Source organism: Mobula hypostoma, chromosome 16, assembly GCF_963921235.1.
Source record: "Mobula hypostoma chromosome 16, sMobHyp1.1, whole genome shotgun sequence".
Taxonomy (NCBI): Eukaryota; Metazoa; Chordata; class Chondrichthyes; order Myliobatiformes; family Myliobatidae; genus Mobula; species Mobula hypostoma.
In genome coordinates this window covers 15,937,135-15,964,066 of record NC_086112.1, presented here as the reverse complement: position 1 = coordinate 15,964,066, position 26,932 = coordinate 15,937,135, and the positions used below count along the sequence as shown (strand labels likewise).

Sequence of the window (26,932 nt, the reverse complement as noted above, 5' to 3'; positions counted from 1 at the left end):
GAAATACGCACAACAGAACTTTTGTCTTTATTCTAAAACTGTCCTGGAAAAGCCTGTGGATGTTGTTAAAATGATCAGTTTCAATATTTGTGGTTTAATTGCCAGGAATATTGTATGCTTCACTCCAAGTTAAATTCAGATCCAAATACAAATAGAGAGAACAGGGAGGAGTCTATTATTTCCCAGCTGTTTCACAAATGACTTCCATGCTATCATAAGCTCAGATGATTTTTGATGATTGCAGAGTGGTCAATTGTGTCCACATCTCCTAAAGCATATTAAACCATCTGCATCTACGTTCAGCGTGACTTAGACAATTACCAGTCAAGCACTGTTGAGTTGCAAGTAACATCCTTAGAACAAGAAATCTGCCAGGCAATGGCCTTGTTTCTCTGGAGACCCTAACACATTATCCTTAATCTTCATTGCTGTGTTCACCACTAGTCATATCCTGGGAGGTCATTACTCATTAGAAACGATCTAACCAGATCGTCTATACAAATACCATGATGGCAAAAGCAGATCAGATGTTCAGTAACCTGTAGCATCTCTCACCTCAGATACTCCAAGGCCTTCCATCACCTACAGGACACGAGCCAGTAGCAAGGTGGAATACTGTTCCACTTGCTGGGATGAGCGTAGTCCACAATTCCTCGTGAGTGCAATAGCATTCAGGACAAGCAAACTCTGGAAGTCACATCTTTGCTGACTGCTGAGATAACACTCATAAATGCTAAACTGTATGTTTGCTAATTGCTACAAAGGATCGAAATAGGGAATTCAACTCTTGGCATCAAACATTGGAGCTATGGGTGTGTCGCACAAGTATAACAACTCTGTGGGGTTGCAGGTAGAAGGCAATTGTTTTGGTTTGATTTCGGATCAATTTTGCCACTATATTTTGTCAGCAACAATTTTGACAGTTTTATCAGCACTCGATGTGTCTGAGAAATTGGAAGCAGTGGCCTGAAGCAGCTTGTGGCAAGTACAACTTGTTTGTGGTTCATATAGCTTTGAAGTCGGCAAACATTCCCCTTTGCAGTTTGATGGATGTAAAAGCTGTAGCGGTGGTTGTCTGAAATGTTCACCCTTTGGTTCTGAAAAACTGAAATAATTGAATTGGTTCCATAACTGCCATTGCTTTGTCTCATTTGTGCACTTGGAAGACAAAATGATTTCAAATGAAAGCAGCGACCATGAAGCTGAGAGAGCAATTAAACAAACAGATGAGGGTTAGTCTCCTGAGGGAAATGTAAATATTTATGAAGCCAAAGAACAAGCTGTGAACAAGCTGATAAGTTACAAGATAGTGTACGCATGGAGCACACGCCCAGCCATCTCATGTATCTAATATAACATTGGTACATATTAGAATGGAGGTCGATTTAGAATCAGAATCACAATCCGGTTTATTATCACCGGCATGTGACGTTAAATTTGTTAACTTAGCAGCAGCAGTACAATGCAATACAATACATACTATAGAAGAAAAAACTAAAAATAATAATAACTAAATCAATTACAGTACTCGCACATCAAATAGATCAAAAATTGTGCAAAAAACAGAAATACTACAGATTAGAAAAGTAAGGTAGTGTCCAAGGGTTCAATATCTATTTAGGAATCGGATAGCAGAGGGGAGGAGTTACACACAAGACAACAGCTATTGAGGGATCAGCATGCCTCGGTGGAAAAGCAGAACAGCTTCAAAGAGACCAGGAACAACAGGTGGAACAGATTTGGAGGAAGATGGAGGACTTAATTTGCAAGAAGAAATCGCAGACAAGATGGCCAGAGTTAAAGTGCCAAGAGCTTCAAATGCTGTAGGTGCCAAGCATACTACAGCAGAGCAGTTCTCTGGTGAGAGTTCCTATGTTGACATGGAACACAGAAAATCCAACATACTCTTTGTCAAGGTGGATACATTTAAGGATCAAAAGTCTATGAACCTCAAGGGTTGGCTCATTCGCAGCCTGTACCAAGAAGGTTCTCTGAATAGCACAAGGTGCTTCTGAAAGTATTGATTTGCAGTGTGCTGACACTGTGTTTCAGATGATAAAGGGACTAAATGCTGTGCTGGATGTGAAAGGAAATAACAAGCCTAGTATTGCAACAACAACACATTGCATCTCTGCCTAAAAGAGATATTCAAATTTTGATAGCAATCCTCTGCAGGATCACTCATTTATGAGGGCTTTCAATAATAGTACTGCGAGCAAGTCTGAAGATTATGGTGACTGTCTTGAACAGTACAACTGAGGTTACACTAGAGAGCTTGTCAAAAGTTGCCAGTGGGCCGGACTGGATATCAAAAGGCCCGAGCTTTACTACAGGAATATTTTGGTGATGAGCAGATAATCACTGTGGCCTACATGGAGAAGGCTCTTTCTTGGCCACTTATCAAATCAGAAGACATAAAGGCTCTTCAAGATAACATACTTTTTTCATAAAGGTTATTGCAATGCTATGCAAGACATGCAAGGCAGGTATGAGTTAGAGACATGCCTGCTAATATGAAGATTGTCATAAATAAACTGCCCGATGAGCTTAGAAAAGGATGGAGATTAGTGGTTCATGAGTTGTAAAAAAGGCACAACCATAAGGTTACTTTCACTGAAATTGTTCACTTTATTGAAAGAGAAGTGAAAACTGTTACACACCCAAGTGTTTGGGAAAGTATACAAAGCTACATTGCCAGCAGTTAAGTAAAGGTGCAATCAAAACTGGATCACAAATTCATACTCAAGCTCAAGTAGCTTTGGCACTACTATGGAAAGTGAAACTGAGCCCAGAGCTAATGAAAATTATTCCAGTTAGTTCAGCTGAAGTCTAAGAAAAGTAACAAGACAGTGGTTACTAATGCTTTACTAGATCAAGGAATCACAGCAGTGTTCTTCACAGAGAGCCTCAAGAACAAGCTCAACCTGATAGGAAAAGGAAAGCCCATTCTCTTACGCATTACAGGTTAAGAGAGCATTGTGAGTAGCTGCGTTGTTTCAGTATAGGAAGTAGCTGACTTAAATAGTGAAAGCTGTTCTGAACTACCCAACATCTATACACAGGAATGGATGCTTGTTCACAAAGGGAACATTCCTCATCAGAGAGATCTTCAGGAATAGTCTCACCTAAAGCATATTTATTTGCCAGAACTTGATTCAGAAATTGAGCTATTGATTGGGATGAATTTGCCTAAAGCTTTTGAGCCATTGCATGTGATTCACAAATCAGAACTCCCAGCAGCTTGAAGAATCTTTCTCTCTGCACCCTTAAGAAAAACATTGTCCATAAATAAGCCAGTTTTGTGTGTGGATAAATGGCAATCTTTGTGGTTAACTGCATTTCCTATTTGTGAAAAATAAGGCAAAAATAGCAGCACATGGTGGTACTACTTCCTGAACTCTTATCTTGTCTATGGCAAAATTATGGTGGTTCAGAAGGTTGAGATTTCATGTTTCCTGTGTCTCAGTAGCATGTAGTTATCACATTAGTGGGAGCTCGGGAATAGCAGAAGGGATAAGTTACTTATTCATGCTTACTTTGTGGCAGTTTGTAGCTTGAGACCACGAAGATCACATCTCTGCTGAGATAATGCTCAATAACGCTTAACTGTAAAAATAATGCTAATTGCTGATAAAGGATTGAAATAGGGAATTCAACTCTTAGGAGTAATCACTGGAGCTGTGGGCATTAAACACAAGTATAACAACTGTGATGGTGGTAGAAATTGTATTGTTTTGATTTTGGATCAATTTTGCCGCTACAGACATCACCTACAAAATGTCTGCCAGTTACTTCCACAAGTCCCCAACAGCAAACGCACAACCTCCACCTTCAAGGTGGACAAGGACCACCTTCCCAGTGTTCCCCTCTCTAAAAACATCGGAGAGTATGTGATGCCTTTTTTCCTCTCTAAAGGCAAATAGAATGGTGTATATGATTAAGAAATGTTGGAAAGTTGGAACCAATCCAGAACAACAGTAAAGAGCACTTGATGTTGGATATTCATATACTGATTCAAACTCCCAGCAGCTTGAAGAATCTTTCTCTCTGCACCCTTAAGAAAAACATTGTCTATAAATAAGCCAGTTTTGTGTGTGGATAACTGGCAATCTTTATGGTTAACTGCATTTCCTATTTGTGAAAAATAAGACAAAAATAGCAGGCACATGGTGGTACCACTTCCTGAACTCTTATCTTGTCTATGGCAAAATTATGGTGGTTCAGAAGGTTGAGAGCTTCAAGTTCCTCGGTTCCTACTGCAACTACTCTGCATGTGACCGGACAAAACTGCAGAGAGTTGCCTACACAGCTGAGCAATTAATGGAAAACAGCCTCCCCTTTATTGACTCTGCCTACAATTCTCACTGCCTTAGTCAAGCAGCCAGTATAATTGAAGACCCCACCCAACCCAAACATTCTTTTTCCTCCCCTCTTCTATCAGCCTGAAGATACAAAAGCCTGAAAGCATGCACTACCAAGCTGAAGGACAGTTACAAGATTACTGAATGGTTCCCCTAGTTAGGTGAGATGGAGCCCTGACTCAAGAATTATTATAACATTGCACCTTAATGTCTACTTACACTGCACTTTCTCTGTAGCTGGCACACTATATTCCTACCTCTTATTGTTTTACCTTATTCCATCTTGATGAACAATGTAATGATTTGTATGTAAGACCAGCTTTTCACTATAACTCGGTATGTGTGACAATAATAAACCACTTTTATCTTGACATGAAAGTATCGGTTAAAATCCTGAAATTCCTTGCACAACAATACGGTGGGTGCCCCTTTACTAGAAGTACATCGCTACCCCCAAAGGGACAAGTAGGTACGGTCAGTGAGTGCTGCAAAGTAAATAAAAGAACACACCACTAAAATAAATCAATTGGGAGCAAAATGATGCAATGGATCTGTTTGTTTTGGACATCCAGATTCCAGAAATCCAAACAAACTGTGTCACTGCGTCCTTTTGGCATCATTCAGGGCAAGTCGTTGACCTGAGACAGACTATTCCCCTTGTTCAGAGTCAGGCTTAGTATCACCGGTATACGTTGTCAAATTTGCCGACTTTGTGGAAACAGCATAATGTAATACATAATAATAGAAAAAAAACATGAATTTAAGTATACATATTAATTAGTTAAATTAAATAAGTAGTGCAAAATGAGAAAAATAAAGTAGTGAGGTACTATTCATGGGCTCAGTGCCCATTCAAAAATTGGATGGCAGAGGGGAAGATGTTAATGAATCACTGAGTGTGTGCCTTCAAGCTTCTGTACCTCCATCCTCATGGCAGCAAAGAGAACAAGGCATGACGAGGGTGATGGGGGTCCTTAACAATGGACGCCTCCTTTTTGAGGCCTCACTCCTTGAAGATGTTCTGGATCCTACGGAGGCTAGTGACCATGATGGAGCTGAGTATATGTAACACTGTCTGCAGCTTATTTCAATCCCACGCAGTAGTGTGACCACCCCCTCTCACCCCACACCAGGCAGTGATGTAGCCAAAGAGGTTGCTTGATCGGCCAAGTGCTTCTGGCATTTACTACTTTTGTACTAAAATGAAATCTAGTCATTGACATACAGTATTTGGAAGAAAATGTGCATTTCCTATACAACACTTCACAGACACAATGCAAGACACTATCCACCTAACTCAAACGGAGGAATTATTTGTACCAAGTGTTGAAATGAAGCAAAAGGGAACACTTTGAAGGCATCAAAACAATTGACTATGTTAAAGTGGAGAAGTCCATGCTACTTTCATAAGCAATATTTCATGGGTAACACTTGAAATTAATATTATGTTAATCATTATGTAAACATATTCATTTCATTAATATTCTAGTGTCCCATTCTCTCAAAGCAATGATTCTGTATTGAAGTACAGATTCACATAGTGATGGGCGATCCTGAGTCAAAAACAATATCTGAAGGCTTTGTACGATATGCACACATTCACCAGAGAATCTCCAATGATGGCTTCTCTTCAAAAATCGCATACGTAGATGTTTAGCTCCACATTAATATCAACATTACTGAGTAATAACAGCAATAATGGACTATCTGCTACATTTGCATTGTTAAATACCTTCAAACATTTACTGTGAGTAAAAATAAATTTCCTCCATTTGTACACTGAAAATACTAAAGCTATTTTGGTCGACCCTGACAACATGCTAAGTTCTAATACCATTGTTTCCAAGCACTTTTCATCTCAGTTCAAAGTTCAGCACCTTAACTTCCTGATAAATTTATAAAGTAACCCTTTGATTAATTTTCAATCTTAGATCCTCTTCCTCAATTTAATCTCACTTTACATTCTGTATATTCCTCTTTCTGTAGTTGATCTGAGCATTAATTCATCAGTCATAAATCACACTCCTCAGTTCTTCCTGCTCTCTTCTCAATTGTTTAATTTTTCTCAAATACTTCACATATGATATTTAATTGTTAACAAGGTACCAGAAGCTGTGCTGCTATACAGTAATCAGTTCATACTTGCAGCCATTTTCAGCAAAACCAACATTGCAATTACTGGTCTAGTTAACAGACTTTGCTCCAACAAACTCTAAAATATGCACTCAGTGACCACTTTATTAGCTATACCTACTCGTTAATACAAATATCTAATTAGCCAGTCACCTGGCAGCAACTCAATGCAAGAAAGCATGCAGACATGGTCAAGAGGTTCAGTTGTTGTTCAGACCAAACATCAGAATGGGGAACAAATGGTATCTAAGTGACTTTGACCATGTAGTGATTGCTGGCGCCATTCGTGGTGCTTTTTTTAATGCATAACAGTCTCTAGAGTTTACAGAGAATGGTGCAAGAAACAAAAAACAAAAAAGAATAATCAAACGAGCAGCAGTTCTGTGGGTGAAAATGCCTTGTTAATGAGAGGGGTCAAAGGAGAATGGCCAGACAGGTTGAAGCTGACAGGTAACACTAATTTAAATAACCCTGCGTTACAACAGTGGTGCGCAGAAGAGCATCTCTGAAAGCACAACACGTTACACCTTGAAGTAGATGGGCTACAGCAACAGAAGTCTACACCAGGTTCCACTCCTGCACATAATTAAGTGACCAATGAGTGTATACTTTCATTGCAGTATGTTAATTAAATGAATGAAACCTTTCTTTATAGTTACCTTCGGCATGTTGGATAAGGAGATGTGGTCTGCTTCCCTTATTATTCTGATCACATATGTGGCCTTAAACGCTGGTTCATCAAAGCACGGAAAGGCACTTCGTGCAAAAAAAGGTTTGAACTGAGTGGCAGCGAATATCCTGTAATGGAGAAATAACAACATTAGAAACAAAAGCAGATAAAGGTTAGCCATTTGTGAATCACGCACCAGGACACCAAAACCCTGCGTTGCAGATCTCTCCAATCTTTCCACATTTACATTATGTGCATTTTTCAAATCATTTTTCTTGCCACAATGGTGAATTGCACATTTTTCTCACATTAAACGTCACCGGTGAATCTGTTCCCACTCAACCTATCTATGTCCCATTGTAGTCACCACCATTCTCTTCATAATTTACTTCCATCTTCATGCCATTAGCAAATTTAGCAACTATATATTTGGTGCCTTATTCAAGCCTGGGAGTGAGTTTCTAATGCACAGAATTGCAAGAGGTTATGGTAAACTCAGCCAGCTCCATCACTGGCATAATCCACTCTGCCATCAAGGGTAGCTTCAAAGCAGCCGTCTCCATTATTAAAGACCCTCATCATCCAGATGGTAGTAAAGTGAAGAGGGCACATCCCCACCCAGGACATAACCTCATCGCATTACTGCCATCAAGGGAGGTGGTACGGGAGCCTGAAGACCCACACTCCCAACATTTTAGGAACAGCATGTACTTAGGTAATAAATTTACTTTGACTTTAATCACAGAGTCTTCTACCCTTACAAATCCATTGAAAGAAAATGCAAAATGTAACTCATTAAGAATTGAAAAGCAAATAGAAGTTGGCTGACCTTGTTTTGTTTTTATCTTGATAAGTGCCTTTAAAAAACCCAGATAAGTTATCAGATAGATTAGCTGAATATTTCAGATTCAGTACATATTTTTCTCCTTTTGTCAGCATTGGGCTAAACTTGATTGCAATTTGCTTATGCAGTGGATATTCCAAAACCTGGACATTCTTAGGGTGGCTGGTTCCTTCCGGCGTAATGGTTGCCGCGGTGATTTTGAGACCTGAGCTGTGAAGAGTAATGTTGTTGGTATCTTCCATGATTAGAAGGCTTATGTGTACAGAGCCTGTGAATTTCAAGGTGGTGAGATTAGGGTGCAAAGTAAGATCATAGTGCACAGGTACAACAGCTTTAGGCAGTCTCATCTTTGGCCAAGGGAAAACCTGTCCATTGGTTGCCAGAGGATATATGAGGGCTGAAGTCATGTTCAATTTGTGGCAGCCTTCTTTTGTGAAGGTACATTTAGGCAGAAAGTAGACCAGCATCGATAAAGAAAGTATAATCACAACAACAAATACACCAATAAGGAAAGTCCGGCCGATAGGCAGTGAGCACAAGTGATGGTTATACATTCCTGACACATTGTTGCGGTGGTTGGAACTCCTGTTCATGAACGACTTGCCCAGTAGTCTTACAGATGATTCATAATCTTCCTCATCATCATCCAGATCGTGTTCATCTAAACCACGTACCATCAACCGGGAACTGTGCGGTTCATATTCAATTTTGTCAGGTTCCAGAGGATGAAGGCATGAATCCTTGGCCAAGTCTACTATGTTGGGCTCCTCTTCAAACATGGTGTTCTCGATCATGTTTCTGGGCAATTGAGCCCGCTCTGAAAGACAAAATGTTGTCAAACACATTCAGCATGCTTTACGTAACCTGGCCCTGCCCTACTCACCTCTGGTGGGTTTCAGGATCAGAATCAGGTTCATTGTGCTGGCATTGGAGAATGTCCAGAGGAGGTTCATGAGAATGATCCCAGGAATTAAAGGGTTAATGTTTGAGAAATATTTGATGGTTCTGAGCCTGAACTTGCTGGAGTTTAGAACAATGAGAGAGGGAATCTCATAGATAGAGTGGACATGAGCGGTTGCTTCCTATAGTGGGTAAGACTAGGACTAAAGGGCACAACCTCAGAATAGATGAACAGAGATAAGAAATTTCTTTTGCCAGAGGGTGGTGAATCTGTGGATATTCATTGCCAGAGACAGCTGTGGAGGCCAACTCATTGGGTATATTTAAAGTGGAGTTTGATTGGTTTTTGATTAGTAAGGGCATCAAAGGTTATGGGAGGGATGCAGGAGAATGGGGTTTAGTGGGATAAATAAATGAGCTTGATTGAATGGCAGAGTGAACTCGCCGGGCTGAATAGCCTAATTTGCTCCTATGTCTTATATGTCAGGAAATGTTTGTGTTTACTGGCAGCAGTGTTGTGCAATATTTTAAAAAATATGATACAATAAGATAAATAATTAGGGTAAAACAATAGGAAAATAATGAGGTAGTGTTCATAGGTTCATTGTTCATTCAGAAATTTGATGGGCGAGGGGAAGAAGTGGTACCCAAGACATTGAGTGTGTGTCTTCAAGCCTCTGTACCTCCTCCCTGCTGGTAGTGATGAGAAGAGGGCAACCCTGTTTCCACTACACTGCAAAATTATATTGAATACCAAATATATAAATATATCAAGCAATGAATGCCCTATTTTATAACAATCATTGATAAAACTGAATTCATTATTCTGATATGATGAGTTTTAAGAATCCATGAACAGTGAAGGACAGTGTGGGGCAGGAGTGAACCAGCGTTGTGTTTTTTAAACTGAACTGGGAGAAGAGGGACAGGAAGTTTATATGGAAAACCGTCCTCACCTGCACAAAAAATAATGATGGATTCTTTCTGAACTAGTTTGACTCAATTCACTTATTCCGCCCCCCCCCCCAACCCAAGTATGTGCAAGTGCAAATAATTTGTTAGGATTGAAAATTTCTCAATATTCGTGTTTACCCATGGCTTGTTTTTTCAAAGGCGACTCAGTCATAATGTTCAAACTGAATGATTCTGATTCTGTTCCAAGGCAGGAAGCAACTATCATACTTCATACCTGCAGTGTGGTGAAGCCTAAGGACCCCTTCTCAAAATAATATATCCCAGTACATAAAATACATAGGATTACAAATGAAAACCATTATACTGAAATAGTTATCAAAATATTTTAAAAATCAAATTTGTGATATACAATAGATCATGATCACGTTTGATCTGGTGGTAGGTCATAATTAATGTAATTTTGAAGTAGTCATGATATTTTAAGATATGTTGTGATATTTGTAATAACTATAATATGATCTGAAAATACCTGAACTCTATTGGTGACAAATTCATAAGTTTTGATTGGTTGCACCACAGCCTGATACAGAGGCACCAGTGCACGGGATTGCAAAATGTGGCTGAGGCTTGTAGATTCAGTTATGTCCACCAACCTCCCTCACCATCAAGGTCATCTTCAAGAGGCGATGCCTCAAGTTAGAGGCCTCTATCATTAATGACCCTCACAATTTAGAGCATGCCCCCTTCTCATTCAGGAGTGAGACTGGTCAGCTGCTTGATGAGCATTTCAACAACAACCTCACACTCAACACCAGCAAGACCAAGAACATGACTGTAGACTTCAGGAAGGGGAAATTGAGAGAACACAGTCCAATCTTCATTGGGGGGAGGGGTCAGAGTAGAAAGGCGAGCATCTTTAAATTCCTAGATGCCAACATCTCAAGAGAATCTACCCTGGGCCCAACCACATTGATACAATCATGAAGAAAACACACTAGCTGCTATTATTTCATTAGAATCTTCAGGAGATTTGGTATGTCACTGACAGCAGTAAGCGTAAAGGAGTTGGGGGCTTGCTGTTCTGGTTAACAACGGTTGGTGCAAACCTGGTCATATTACGATCAAGGAACGTGCTTGTAGTCCGGATATTGAACTTTCTGCTGTTGGACTCCAGCCATAATCCACTGAGGTACAACACTGGGCGTCATGGGAGGTTGTTCCTGCCTGTGGCCATTGAACTGTGCAGCTCCTCCCGTGGAGGGTCAGACACCCTGAGCCAATAGGCTGGTACCGGACTTATTTCCATCTGGCATAGTTTGCATATTGTTGTTTGATTGTTTGTGGTTTTTGTACTGCTATATTTATGCTCTATTCTTGGTTGGTGCAGCTGTAACGAAACTCAATTTCCCTCGGGATCAAAAAAGTATGTCTACGTCACCAGAGACACTTGATGACAAAATACCACTAGGTTGAATATATACGTTGTTCTTTATATTGGCCACTTTTCAGAAATGCTTATTTTACAGTAGTGCTATAAAATGCAGGACAGCACATATAAAACTACCACTGGTACAACGCTATCACATATTTTCTAACTCTAGAGATGTATACCTTGCCAAAACTCACTATGAGCATTATTCCCCTCAGATGGTACCGACCAACCCTACTAGCTCATGGGCTATTGCAAATATCTACAGATATGTACTGTGGAGTGCATCGCCACTGGTTGCATCATATTCTAGTAAGGGGGCACCAATGTACAGGATTGCAAGAGTTGCTGAGCAGTGCCTCAAGTTAGTGGCATTCATCATCAACAACCCTCAAATTTGGAACATCCCCTCTTTTCGTTACCACCATCAGGGAGGTGGTACAGGAGTCTGAAGACCCTCACCCAATGGCTCAGGTGTTGGTTCTTCCCTTCCACTATCCTTTTGCACCATTTCATAAGTTATGGTAATTTTATATCTTTACACTGTACTGCCGTCACAAAACAAACTTCACATCATGCAAGACAGTGATGACAAGCCTACTTCTACTTCATTTGCACTCTACTACAGCCAAGATGTCACCAAGCACACACCAGATGTTACCCCTTCAGAAGGAAGGGAAAAACAGAGAAAAGAACAATAACCGCACTTGGTTGCATTTTTAGAGTTCTGGGCTGATGTAAACTACTGATTTCTTAGTTGGGACTACAAATGTGTAATTCAGACAATCCTGCAATGAAATAGTACAAGTTAAAATCACTATTTTTGCATATGGGTTCCTGAACCAAATCACAACACAACATGCCCATCGGGGTAGTTTTCTAAACAGCATACACTGGGACAGCCTGGCCGGAACACAGCTCAAGCTTAGCATGAATTGGCATGTGTAAGTGTGAATAACACAACAAAGAATACAACTAAATACTTTATTATTAGTAAAATTTATGGTAAACGATCACCACAAACAGTGGAGAGGCGAGTGAAGGCACAGCTGAGTCAATGGTCGAAGCGAGCAGGTGCAAGGCGAGGTCGAGGGGATTCGAGGCAAAGCTGGGGCGAGCAGAGGAGTCGAGGTGGTTTCAGACCCGTCCATATAAACCGAGAGCGAGATTTGATTGATCAGAGCGCCAGGCTGATTTGGAAAGGTTGGGTTAGGGCTGAAACGTGGCAGCAGGGTCCGGGCCCAGAACATATCAATGCAACAGGCCTGGGTCCTAGAGCGAGCAATGACCCAATATTTGGACGATTTAAATACCAGGCCAGATGGATTGAAAAGGTAGGGTGTCGGGACCAGAGGCGAGGATTGGGCTAGTTCTGCTCAGTGACATTTACTCAGCCCTGCACTGAACTGAGGCTCAGGCCTGCTCCAGCCACTTCAGGCTTCGTTCTGAATGCTATTTCCTTACTTTTTATTGTTTGCACATTTTTTTTCCACCCTCTCTGCACATTGGCTATTTGACAGTCTTTTTTTCAAAATGGGTTTCTTTGTTTTGTGGCTGCCTGTAATGCGGTGAATCTCATAATGTGTGCATACTTTGAGAATGAATGAACTTTGAACAAATGTTTCCATCTGCTCTAAAGTTACCAAGAGAAATAATAAAGCCACAAGACCATAGAAGGACTTAGGAGCAGAATTCGGCCATTCAGCCCATTAAGCCTGCTCTGTCATATGATCAAGGCTAATTAATATTCCCTCCTAATCCTATCTAAAATCCTCAAACCAAAGATGCTGCTCAACATGCAGAGTTCCTCCAGTAGATCAGATTCTCCTTTTTCCCAGCATTCAGAAATCTGATGCCGAAAGGGAAGGAACTGTTCTCAAGTCATGAAATGTGTGCCTCCTCTCCAATGGTAGTTACGAGAGGATGGCACGTCCTGGATGGCGAGGGACCTTAACAGTAGATGCAGCTTTCTTGAGGCACCACCTCGTGAAGATGTCCTCAAAGTGGGGAGTGTTGTGTACGTGATGGAGCCTGCTGAATGTCCAGCCCTCTGCAGCCTCTTGCAATCCTTTGCTTTGGAGCCTCCATTGCAGGCTGTGATGCAGCCAGTCAGAATGCTCTCCACCATACATCCATAGAAATATGTGACGCATCTTTGATGACATTTCAAATCTCCTCAGGTACCAATGAAGCAGAGCCCCTGGTGTGCCTCCTTTGTGATTGCATCCTCTGAGATACTGACACCCAGGTATGTGAAGCTACTCGTGCTTTCCACTGCTGGTTCCAAATGAGGACTAGGGTGTGATCTCATGACTTCCTCTTCAGACAACATTCAGTTCCTGGTAGTTGATATTTTGAGGTAGAAATAATGCATTATAGTTTATTATAAGTTCCTGTTCTTCTCTAAAGTAAGGACTTGTCTTAAACATTTCGGTTACATAAATTTTCAGCATTTTTACTCAACGTAGAGATGATGTTTGTTAGAAGGTTGAGGGTGACAGTGCAAGTCAGAAGGAACACTAAGCAGAACAGACGGTGTGGGACAGATGACTCGTGGCAGAGTTGATAGCAAACAAGCACAATGAGAGAACAGTGGAAAATGGAAACGGGAGCAACCCGTGTTGTTCTTTGTTTCTGCTCCACCATTGTTCACAGGTAAACTTCTACCTGAAGGTCATGTTCCTGCACTAATCTGGCTTTCCTCGCTTGGTTCTTTTTATGACCAAAAATCCATTTGTCTGTCTTTAATTTGTTTAGCAGCTCAGCCTCTCCACTTGAATTAGCAATTCCAAAGATTCCTTGCCCTCCTGGTGCAGAAATGACTTCTCATCACAATCTTGAATAGTCGATCTCTTCTTTTCAGACAGTATCTCTTGGTTCTAGACACCATAGCCAGGGAGAACATCAACTGTCAATTTCCTTCAGAAGTTTAATGTAAAAGCCACTCATTCATGTCAATACCAGCATACTTCCATCTCCATAACCTCTCACATCCTGAGAATCACACATTTGGTTTGCCTTGGATCTGAGACAAGACTGTACCCCAATATTCTATAAATGAAGACACGTCAGTTTGCAAATGCTGAAATCTAGAGCAACAAGCTATCTGCTGGAGGAACTCTTTATGCAACACAAATGATGGAGGAACTCAGCAAGTCAGGTAACATCTGAAGGCAAATAAACAGTCAACATTTCAAGCTGAGACCCAAGACTGCCTGATCAAGATTGCTTGTCTCTTGGTCCCGACCACTTCCAGGACAAGGCCTTTCTTACTACCACTGCATCTTCCAGTCCCAAAGTCTCTCATTCTTGCCCCCTTATCAGCTTCCAGTTCTGTGTTTGCTGTATTCCTGTTCATCTTCCTCCACTAGCTGCTCCAGCCTTCGTACTTACCCATCCATGTCTCCCTCTTCTTTGTTCCATCTGCCTCTCAATTGTTCTTCTGACATTGCCTGCTTCCATCTGTCATTCACACAAAATGATGGAGGAACTCAGCAGGTCAGGAAGCGTCTTTGGAAATGAATAAACAGTTGACCGATGCCCTTCTTCAAGTTTCAGCCCTAAATGTCGACTGTTTATTCATTTCCACAGATGCTGCCTGACCCGCTGAGTTCCTCCATCTTTTTTCTTTGTGTGTTGCTTTGGATTTCCAGCATCCGCAGACTTCCTCGTGTCCATCGATCATTTGTCTGCTAGTGTCTCTCAATTCAACCCCAGCTCTCCTCCCCCTGCAGTCCTGCAGTACAACCTGCCTGCCATTTCTCATCAACCCTTAGTCCACCAGCCACCTTAGACTCCTGTCTCACCACTCCCTTTCTCCTATTTATACTGGCCATCACCCATCTCCACTCTCAGTCACGAAGCAGAGTTTTTGGCTCAGAATTTCCTTTCCTCCCATAGATGCCACTCAATCCGCTAAATTCCTCCAGCAGACTGTTTGCTCATTACCTATTTTACACTATTTCTATTATAACTTAATATTTTTTTATGTCTGGCACTATACTATTGCCACAAAATAACAACCATCATGACAGATGCCAGTGACAATAAACCTGATTGTGATTTCCTTTGCTGATCAAGATCACTACTGGACTTCACCTGTTCCCAGAAATCTGAGTGAACTATTAGTGGAGAGATGTGGGTGTACGGAATCCCTGCCGGGAGCAGTGGTGGAACCAGATACAATAAGGACCTTCCAAGGAATTCTTAGATAGGTATACAGATGATAGAAAAATGGAGAGCTACATTAGATTAATCCTAGAGCAAGTTAAAAGGTCAGCACAACATTGTAGACCCAAGAGACTACTGTGCTGTAGTGTACTATGTTCTATTCACAATTGGCCATAGAAATAGCAGCATCTGCAAGAAACAAGACTACCATTAATTGCAGAAGTGGGAACAGAGTAAAACAACTTTGTGAAGCACCATTTCAAATTAACATAATACAATTTTAATATTTTTGTATGTATGTGCATAGATATTTGTAGAGTATAATCGTTCCATTGGGAAAATCCTTATTTGTTTGAAGCCTTAGACACCAAGTCAGGGTCATTGAGTCAGAGTGCTACAGCACAGAATCAGGTCCTTTGCCCCACCTAGTCCATGTTGGACTTTTATTCTGCTTAGTCCCATTGACCTGCACCTGGACTACAACTCCTATACCTCTCAGGTCCATGTACTTAGTCAAACTTTGGTTAAGTGTTGAAATCAAGCCCACATCCACCATTTCCTCTGGCAGATCATTCCACACTTGCACCCAGTGAACAAGTTGCCCCTCAGGTTCCCCCTTAAGTCTGTCAAATGCTTGTTGTTACGCATCGTGTGGTATTGCAGTAGGTCGTGCATGTTGCTCTCGCTTTCAGCTTCCACCACTAGCTAGCAATCTCGTGAAAAGGAAAGCTGTATGCGCAAGTCAGTCCCTGCCAGTACATACCCTCTCCAATAGCAAGCCTCATGTGGTGCCTCCAAGCTGGCGACACTTGGAAACCGAACTCCTTTCAGAGTCCGGCTGAACTATAGAGGACAGGAAGGAGGTCTGGCTCCCGCACATGGAATATGCAGGCCCACCAGCGCATGGATACGACCTGGTGCTCAGGAACCAGATCCTCTAGCTATAGGTAAATAGCCCCACTCCCTTGTGGACAGTCTCAGGAGAGACCAAGGCTACAGGAGTAAACCCAAACAGAAAACCTGGAGTGGAGCCCCTAAGGCAGCTGAACGTCATTGAACATCCTTCCAGGAGCTCCTGCAGCCAAGCTGGTGCCAGTCATAATGCTTCACCTTCCTTTTGACTACATCAGTGAGGCCGAGAAGGGGACCTTGACAACTGGACATCCCAGGATCTCCATATCTTCTGCCCAGGCTTGTGCCCTGGAGAGGTCACTCCATTGCCACTATCCATTGTCCTTAGAGACAGATGAATGCCATCATCAGTTAGATTGTGTCTGGGCTGGATGGTGCCATGTGCTTGAATTACACAGTGTATGAAGGGCATTTCACAGATAGTTTACTGATTATGGAGCTGTCTTACAACCCACTATGGTGCAGTAACAGCAATTCTATACACACAGGAAGCAGCAAAACATGATATTCATTCTCATGATGTCAGTCACATGATACAGATGTAATCTGTATCAACTTCCTCTAAACAGAATAAGGTTTATTATCACCAGCACATGTTGTGAAATTTGACTTAGCAGAAGTTCAATGCAATACATGATATTATAGAAAGAAAAATAAATATAGTGTGTATATAAGTGTGTGTGTATTTTATATATAAATAAAATAGATTCAAAATAGTGCAAAAACAGAAATATGTATTAAAAAAGTGAAGAAGTGTTCATGGATTCAATGTCCATGTAGGAATCGGATGGCAGAGGGGAAGAAGCTGTTCCTGAATCGCTGAGTGTGTGCCTTCAGGCTTCTGTACTTCCTTCCTGATGGTAACAATGAGAAGAGGGCATGCCCTGGGAGATGGGAGTCCTTCATACTGGACAATGCCTTTCTGAGGCACTGCTCTTTGAAGTAGTCTTGGGCACTATGGAGCTCGTACCCAAGATGCGGCTGACTGATTTTCTGCAGCTTCTTTCCATCCTGTAGTGTAGCCCTACTGTACCTGTCAGTGATGCAGCCTGTCAGAATCCTCTCCATCGTGTGTCTATAGACATTTGAGTGCTTTTGTTGACAAAGCAAATATCTTCAAACTCCTAATGAAATATAACCACTGTCTTGCCTTCTTTATAGCTGCATTGATATATTGAGACCAGGTTAGATCCTCAGAGACCTTGACAGCCAGGTACTTGAGATTGCTCATTCTCTCCACTTCTGATCCCTCTATGAAGATTTGTTCGTGTTCCCTCATCTTACCCTTCCTGAAGACCACAATCAACTCCTATGGCTTACTGACATCCAGTACAAGGTCGTTGCTGGGACAACATTCAACTAGTTGGCGTATCTCGCTCCTGCACGCCATCTGAGATTTTACCAACAATGGTTGTATCATCAGTAAATTTATAGATGGTATTTGAGCTATGCCTAGCCACACAGTAATGGGTATAGAGAGAGTAGAGCAGTGGGCTAAGCACACATCCCTGAGGTGCGTCACTGTTGACTGTCAACAAAGAGGAGATGTTATCAATCTGTGCAGACTGTGGTCGTCCAGTTAGGAAGTCGAGAACCCAATTGCAGAGGGAGGCACAGAGCCCCAGGTTCTGCAACCTATCAGCCAGGATTGTGGGAATGATGGTGTTAAACTCTGAGCTACAGTCAATGATCAGCATCCTGACATAGGTGTTTGAGTTGTCCAGGTGATCTAAGACCATATTAAAAGCCACTGAGACTGTGTATGTTGTAGACCTATTGTGGTGATAGGCAAATTGTCATGGGTTCAGATCCTTGTTGAGGCAGGACTTCATTCTAGCTATAACCAATCTATCAAAACATTTCATCACCGTAGATAAGTGCACAGCATCAGATTCATTATCACCGGCATGTGATGTGAAATTTACTAACTTAGCAGCAGCAGTTCAATGCGATACATAATATAGAAAAAAAACAAAAAATAATAATAAGTAAATCAATTACAGTATACATATATAGAATAGATGAAAATCATGCAAAAACACAAATAATATATTAAAAAAGTGAGGTAGTGTCCAAGGGTTCAATGTCCATTTAGGAATCGGATGGCAGAGGGGAAGAAGCTGTTCCTGAATCGTTGAGTGTGTGCCTTCAGGCTTCAGGCTATGGGAGATGGTCATTAAGGCAGCTCACACTACCCTTCTTAGGCACTGTTATAATTGTTGCCTTTTTGTAGCAGGTGGAAACTTCCAACCATAGCAGTGAGAGGTTGAAAATATCCTTGAATACTCCCACCAGATGGTTGGTACAAGTTTCCAGAACCTTACCAGGTACTCCAACGGTTTCTACCATCTAACAAGGATTCAACCTCCTTAAAGAAAGCCTGACATCGGCCTCCGAGACAAAGTTCACAGGGTCACCGGATGCAACAGCCATCTACACAACTGTAGTTATTCTCCCTTTCAAAGAGGAGATAGAAGGTACTGAGGTCATCTGGTAGTAAAGTATCACTGCCACTCATGCTACTGGGTTTCACTTGGAAGGCAGTGATGCTCTGCAAACCCTGCCAGAGTTGACATGCATCCGATGTCACCTCCAACCTCGCTCGCAATCTCTTCCTCATTCTGATGTTTGTCTGAACAATAACTGAACCTCCTGATCACATCTGCATCATTTCATGCATTGAGTTTCTGCCACATGATTGGCTGATTAGATAACGAAGTGTAACCTAATAGAGCAGCCATTGAGTGTACTTTTTCTATCTACAGTCTGCTAAAAGTAACCTGAAATATAAAAGGTTGAGTACTGAAACACAGAGTGCAATGTGCTGGAGGCAGCCTGCAAGTGTTGTCATGTAGCATAGCTTGCTTACAACTCTGTAGCCCTAGGTCAAAATTGACATCATTGAAGTGTGGGAGGAAAACCACACAGTGACAGAGGGAGCAGACAAGCGGCAGGAATTGAAAACCCTGGTCGGTGATCACTGGTCCTGTAGAGCGAACCTGCTAACCACTTGTCACCATTTCACCATTATTCAATCCTGTCGTGAATCCTCCCTTACTGGGTGTCTCAGATATCAGCGAAGAAAGGAGCTCATTATCACCTTTACCTGGCCAACTAATTTTAGCGTAAACTGAAATCACCCATGCTTATGATTCAGTTTATCTTACATATTACTGAAATTTGTTTGCATACGTTTACTCATCTCCCTCCCAACAATAGACTTCGTCTACAATGTGTTTTATACCATTTTAAATTTTCACTATCTATACGTAACCTATTTTTGTGTCTGGTAGTGTGACTGTGTTTTAATGCCAGTGTCTTTAATTATCAGAATTGGTATACTTCTGCAACTCAAAAGAAAAATTTGCTTTTATATAAAGTTTCTTTCATAGTCTTTCCAGGATATCCCAAAGTAGTTTACAAGTACTTTACTTGAAAATGTAGCAGCTAATCTTCAAACGGAAACAGTGTTAGTGGCCAAGCAAATGTTTTTACAGCTGAGATTAAAAGTATCTCCCATGCTACTCTGAATAACCCTTCAACTCTTTGCAACATCTTTTATGTCTACCCAAGAGTGCAGACAGGGCTTCGACAGAGAGCATGTCCTATCCCAGAACAGTCTCTGTCTCGGAATGGGGTTTGAAAACAGAAACTTTTAACTCAGATGAAGAGTGAAACCAACTGATCCACATCTAAAATGCATGTATACGTTTGTCAAAATATTCTTTTGAGTTGCTTGATGGTTTGGCCAAGTTCAATTTACATCGTATGCAGTCTGATTGTCTAGATGCTTAGCTTTCTCATTCTTCTGATATTTTTATTTCTTGGTCCTTTTCTCCAGCGCCTGTAGGAAGTATGTTCATGCATCGCTATGCAACATATTTTGTTAATGAATGAAGACTGTGCATTCTAGTATGTATCTAGGGGAACAGCTAATCTATTTACATGTTCAACATCAGCACTGTTAAGAACGGTGAAGCAGATTGTGGAATACTTTGTACATTTTCTGTTTCTAAAATCCTGGTGTCCAGATTTGAATCATGCTGTTGAATCACAACTGAGGTCACATCACAGAGGATGCATTTAATCATCGATCTACGACAGAACAAGGAGTTGTATTTAATCATAAACCAAGGGAAAATTCTTCCATTTTGAACTCACTATACACGCAGTGGCCACTTTATTAGGTACACATGTACACCTGCTTGTTAATGCTAATATCTAATCAACCAATCACGTGGCAGCAATTCAATAGATAAGAGGATGCAGATTTGGTCAAGAGGTTCCATTATTGTTCTGACCAAACATCAGAAAAGGGAAGCAATGTAAACTAAGAGGGGAAGAAATTGATCAGTAGTGTCTGTCCACATTTGAGAGCCTTTTGTGATATTATTAAACTAAAGTGGATATAAATATGGAGCAGAGGTTCCCAACTATTTTTATGCAATGGACCTATACCATTAAGCAAGGGGTCTGCCGACTCCAAGTTGGGAACCCGCGATATGGAGCAACAAACAGACAATGCTGGACGCTCAGCAGGTCAGGCAGCATGTATGCAAGGGAATAAACAGTTGACCTTTTGGGACAAGACTTTTCATCAGAACTGGAAAGGAAGGGGGGAGAAGCAAGAATAAAGAGGAGGGAGGGGAAGGAGTACAAACTGATAGGTAACAGGTAAAACCAGGTGAGGGGGAAGGTGGGTGGATGAAGAAGAGGGGTGATGAAGTGAGAAGCTGGGGGTAAAAGGTTGAAGAGGTAAAGAAAGAATCTGATAGGAGAGGAGAGTGGACCATGGGAGAATGGGAAGGAGGAGAGGCATCTATAAATGGAGATATAAACATATTCTGCATAGTTGTGATTTATGGCTAATATAGTTTAAACAGAGTAAAACTAAGAAGTGCTTGTTCTAATAAGTGTGGGAAGCAGTATTTTTTTCCCAATTTCCATTTTAAAAGAGGTGGTATAAGTATTGGAGTACATGATTGATGAAGGCAGCAGGGAAAGAGGGAAAGAGATCATTATATTGTGCAACGCACACAGTATGCTGGAGGAACTCAGCAAAGTCAGGCAGCATCAGGACTGGATGAAGCATCTCAGCCTAAAACATTGATGGATTATTCCCCTCCATGGATGCTGCCTGACTTACTGAGTTCCTCCAGCATTGTGTGTGTTACTCAGGATTTCCAGGATCTGCAGAAACTCTTATTTAAAGCCCTACGTAAATTCTAAAATGTATTTGAATTAGACCACAAGACCATAAGATATGGGAGTAGAATTAGGCCACCTGACCATTCAAGACTGCTTGGCCATTTCATCATGGCTGATCCAATTCTCCTCTCAGCCCCAATCTCCTGCTTTCTCCCTTCATGCCCTGACCAATCAATCCAATCACAATCGGTGACCAGTGGTGTGCCTCAGGGATCTGTTCTGGGACCGTTACTCTTTGTGATTTTTATAAATGACCTAGATGAGGAAGTGGAGGGATGGGTTAGTAAGTTTGCTGATGACACAAAGGTTGGAGGTGTTGTGGATAGTGTGGAGGGCTGTCAGAGGTTACAGCGGGATCCTGATAGGATGCAAAACTGGGCTGAGAAGTGGCAGATGGAGTTCAACCCATTTAAGTGTGAAGTGGTTCATTTTGGTAGGTCAAATATGATGGCAGAATATAGTATTAATGGTAAGACTCTTGGCAGTGTGGAGGATCAGAGGGATCTTGGGGTCCGAGTCCATAGGACACTTAAAGCAGCTGCGCAGGTTGACTCTGTGGTTAAGAAGGCATATAGTGTATTGGCCTTCATTAATCGTGGAATTGAATTTAGGAGCCGAGAGGTAATGTTGCAGCTCTATAGGACCCTGGTCAGACTCCACTTGGAGTACTGTGCTCAGTTCTGGTCGCCTCACTACAGGACGGATGTGGAAACCATAGAAAGGGTGCAGAGGAGATTTACAAGGATGTTGCCTGGATTGGGGAGCATTGCTTATGAGAGTAGGTTGAGTGAACTTGGCCTTTTCTCCTTGGAGCGACGGAGGATGAGAGGTGACCTGATCGAGGTGTATAAGATGATGAGAGGCATTGATCGTGTGGATAGCCTGAAGCTTTTTCCCAGGGCAGAAATGGATTGCCACAAGGACACAGGTTTAAGGTGCTGGGGAGTAGGTACAGAGGAGATGTTAGGGGTAAGTTGTTTTTTTTTAAAACGCAGAGAGTGGTGAGTGAGTGGAATGGGCTGCCAGCAATGGAGGTGGAGGTGGATACAATAGTGTCTTTTAAGAGACTTTTGGATAGGTACATGGAGCTTAGAAAAATAGAAGGCCATGGGTAAGCCTAGTAATTTCTAAAGTAGGGACATGTTCGGCACAACTTTGTGGGCTGAAGGGCCTGTATTGTGCTGTAGGTTTTCTATGTTTCTAATCTGTCAACCTCTGCATTAAATATACATAAAGATTTGGCCTCCTCAGCTGTCTATGGTAACGACCTCCACAGATTCAACACACTCTAGCTAAAGAAATTCCTTCAAATCTCCATTCTAAAAGGACTCCCCTGTATTCTGTGGTGTGTCTTCTGGTTCCACCATAGGAAACATCCTTTCCACATCCACTCGATCAAGGCCTTTCAAAATTCGATCGGATTCAATGAGCTCACTGCTCACTCTTCTGAGTTCCAGTGAATACAGGTCCAGAGCCAGCAAACGTTCTTCATATGACAGGCCATTCAATTCTGGAATAATTTTGAGAACCGTCTTTGAATCCTCTGCAGTCTCAGCACATCCTTTCTGTAGTTAGGGGCCCAAACCACCTCTCAATACTCCGTGAGGCCTCACCAGTGCTTTATAAAGTCTCAATATTACACCCTTGCTTTTCCATTCTAATCCTCTTTCCTTCTATGCTGACTTTGACCACCAGAACAGGGAGGAACTATCACGCATCCCCATGTCTCTCAATGATCCTATGGTCTCAGTATCTGGAGATGACATGCAGGCTGCCTTCAAGAGAGTGAATTCAATGGAAGTATCCAGTCCGGACGGAGTACCTAGCCGAGTACTAAAGACACATGTCGACCAACTGACTGGTGTATCCACTGATATCTTCAACCTCTTGCACTGCAAGTGTCTGGTACCTCCCTGCCTCATGCAGGCTTCAGTCACACTGGTGCTCAAGAAGAGCATGGTAACCTGTCTAAATGACTGTCGCCCAGTGACATTTACATCCACAGTGATGAAGTGTCTTGAGAGGCTGGTGTTGAAACACATCAGCATCTCTCTGAGTGGCAACTTCGATCCGCTCCAGGTTTACAACAACAGGTCTATAGCAGATGCTATCTTATTGGCTCTACACACAACCCTGGAACATCTGGACACATCAGGATGCTTTTTAACAATTACAGCTCGGCACTTAACACCATCATTCCCTCAAAACTAATCAGTAAATTCCAAGACCGCAGCGTCAATACTTCTTTGTGCAATTGGATCCTGGATTACCTTACTTGTAGACCCCAGTCAGTTCAGATTGGCAAAAATATCTCCTCCACAATCTCCATCAGCACAGGAGCACCACAGGGATGTGTACGTAGCCCCCTGCTCTACTTGCTGTACACCTATGCTGTGTGGCTAAGTACAGCTCCAACACCACATGCAAGTTTGCTGATGACACCACTGTTGTGGGTAGTATCAAAGGGGGACAGCAACATCACCATGAAGTACAAGATCCGAATCCTGAGTGCATTGGTATTCTCCATCTTCCTGTACGCATGCGAGACATGGACCCTCACAGCAGAGCTACAGAGGAAGATACAGGCATTGGAAATGAGATGCTATCGCAACATCTCGGGCATCTCCTATTTGGAACACATCACAAAAGAGCAGGTCTGCAAGACCATCCAGCACCCCATTGGCCCCCGTGAAGACCTTCTCACAACGGTGAAGAAAAGAAAGCTGAGATGGTACGGCCACATAACAAGATCCAGTGGCCTTGCAAAAACTCTTCTACAAGGAACTGTGGAGGGGAAAAGAAGGAGAGGCTGACAGAGGAAAAGATGGATGGACAACATTAAAGAATGGACAGGGGAAACATTTGTGGTGACCTAGGCTCTGGCACACAACCGCGGCAGATGGAACAGACTGGCGCAAAGCTTGTCATGACGGCGCCCCGATGACTCCACCAGAAGTTAAGGGCAAGGCAAGGCAACTCTTGCAGTAGAGCATCACAGTCTGGTATGGAGGCTCCAATACACATGACAGGCTGCAGAGGGTTGGAGATTCAGCCAGTTCTATCACAGGCACAACTCTCTCGCCAACAACAAGGACACCTTCAAGAAGGTGGCATTAGAGACCCTCACCATCTGGTATATGCTCACTTCACATTAATACCTCAAGGAGGAGGTACAGAGCTTGAAGACCCAAACTCAAACTTTTAAGTACAGCCTCTTCCCCTCTGCCATCCAATTTCTGAAAGGTCCATGAACGCTACTTGGTATTCCCCTTTTGCACTATTAATTTATTTTTGGTAATTTTTATGCCTTGCACGGTACTGCTGCCACAAAACAGCAAATTTCATGGTCAACGTTCCTAATTATTTTCTTACAGCTGCACGGACCAACCATTGCACTCAGCGGGAAATCTTACACGGCCTGAAAACAGCATGGTACTTTAATACAGCGTTATAGAATAGCAAATTCCAGCTGTGTCACAACAAAGGCTATGTGTGCGGTAGCACCTCAGTTACTAGCATGGCCGCACAGCTTAGAGAGAACGGTGCTCATGACACATGTCATCGATAATGAACTTGATTCAAATTTGTTTTAATTTTCACAACCTTAACTCCCCTCCACCGCCCCCAGGTCCCCCTTTCACACCACAATGCCTCCCCCTTCAACTCCCAAAACCCAACCCCCTACCCTCCCCACCCCTACCCCAATCTTGCCCCTCGGCAGCTGTAACATCACTCTGACAAGGTCCGTCGCCTCGCAGTTGTAAAGCACTTTGCGGCATTTTAACCCACTGCGTGTCCCGGGATGACACTCACCACTCCGCAAGTGCGGCTCCATCAGCGGTGGCCCTCGCTCTGCGACCCGGCCCGGCTCGGCTCGGGTTCGGACCGAACTCTCTGCTGAGCGGCTCGGTCGCGGTGTTGGACGGGCGGCAGCGAGCGTCACACTCGCACCGCAAGCTCACACAATTTCAACACGTCTGGGGAAATGCGCAAATATTCCCAAAGGTGATTTAAAAAACACAAATTAACCTCCTTGCAAACTGCGCCACTTCACGCAAGTCTACCAACCACCATCTTCACTTATCTGTTTCTCTTTACTCCTTTGTGCTCGGAAGCTGGGGCCAGAAGACCCGACGGGTCGATCGACGAGCTGCGTGTTCTTGGCCAGCCCGCTTGCCACTCAGCCGGGGAGTCAACCAAGTTTAAGGTCGTTTCTGTTTTCTGGCAATGCCCCGAGAAAACAAGAGGCGTTCAGTGGGTTATTTGTTTTCATATATTTTATGCGCCTCTGCTGTTAATGAAAAAAAAATAACATCAGAACATTTATTCCCGGTTGGCAGTCGACATCAGCGAAGTTTTTCTTGTGTAGTCTTCTGCAACCGATATTTAATTGGACACAGGACAGGAGGTGATGCCGTGATGGGTGGTTTATGAGGGGAGTGGGGGCTGCAAGAATGCAGCCTTGTGCTGTGTTTGTTTCCTTGGCTCCAGAGGAATGCTGTTCCATTCGGCTGTATCCATGCATGGTTGAACGATTATTAAACTGGAACTTAAACAATGAGGGGTTGCGCAATAGCGTAGTTAGATGTAAATCTACGAACAACTCTCAATGTTGAGACTGACCCTCCTCTCATTTTAAAGTGATGCTTTTGCTACCCCTGGACCTCACCCTCAATATGACTCAGAAATACAAAAAAAAACGTGTTTAGCAGCTAATTCTAACAGGATGGTGAAGGGGGATAAGTTCAAAGGAGATGCGAGAGGCAAATATTTTTTTACACTGTGGTGGGTGCTTGGAATGTGCTGCCTGGGGTGCTGGCCTGCGGGAGGGGTGTGGGACAGGTGGCAGAGGAAGTGTGGTGTGCCTGCAGACACACCAGCCCTGAGACACCAGGGAAGCAGGGGCGGCGCTGAGGTGGTGCTATAGCCTCAGCAGAAATTGCAATAGCACTGGTGTAGCACCATCAAGAAATTAAATGAAATTTCACATACAAATTGCAGCTGCTTTGCTTTCTCTGTATAGTTTTGAATACAACTTCTTTCTCCGGTTGATCTAGTGAAACAGCGCCCCCAATTACCATAGCACCCACACAGCAATGAAGTTATAAACACTGGCAGATCCATCCTACACTTCTGCTTATTCGTTCGTTGTCAATGTCTTGCCGTTGCTGTCCTCAGATCAGTTAAGCTGATCTAAGATCACTTAAGGTGGCGATGTCACTCACTCTCACTCATGCGAGAGATTGATAGTATACATCCAGGTGCAGATCCGTGGTCTCGCGAGACACACACACACACATTGTGCTATTACAAGCTAGCATGAGCCTGGCATATGCATTATTTTGGCCGGCGTGAAAAATGGATTGATTTTTAGTGAGAAAATGACCTCA

The 26,932-nt window shown here is 42.5% G+C and overlaps 1 protein-coding gene across 1 annotated transcript in view; it reads right to left on the bottom strand.

Moving 5' to 3' along the window:
- LOC134357255 (leucyl-cystinyl aminopeptidase-like) overlaps positions 1 to 25,953 on the bottom strand; it is a 111,185-nt gene extending 85,232 nt beyond the window's left edge. The window contains exons 1-3 of the mRNA XM_063068593.1: positions 25,356 to 25,953; positions 7,994 to 8,825; positions 7,154 to 7,292 (exon numbers count right to left, since the gene is read on the bottom strand). Coding sequence (XP_062924663.1) covers positions 7,154 to 7,292; positions 7,994 to 8,825; positions 25,356 to 25,377 — 993 coding nt within the window. The 5' untranslated portion in view covers positions 25,378 to 25,953. The remainder of the gene's footprint in view (positions 1 to 7,153; positions 7,293 to 7,993; positions 8,826 to 25,355) is intronic.
- Positions 25,954 to 26,932: the final 979 nt, after the last annotated feature.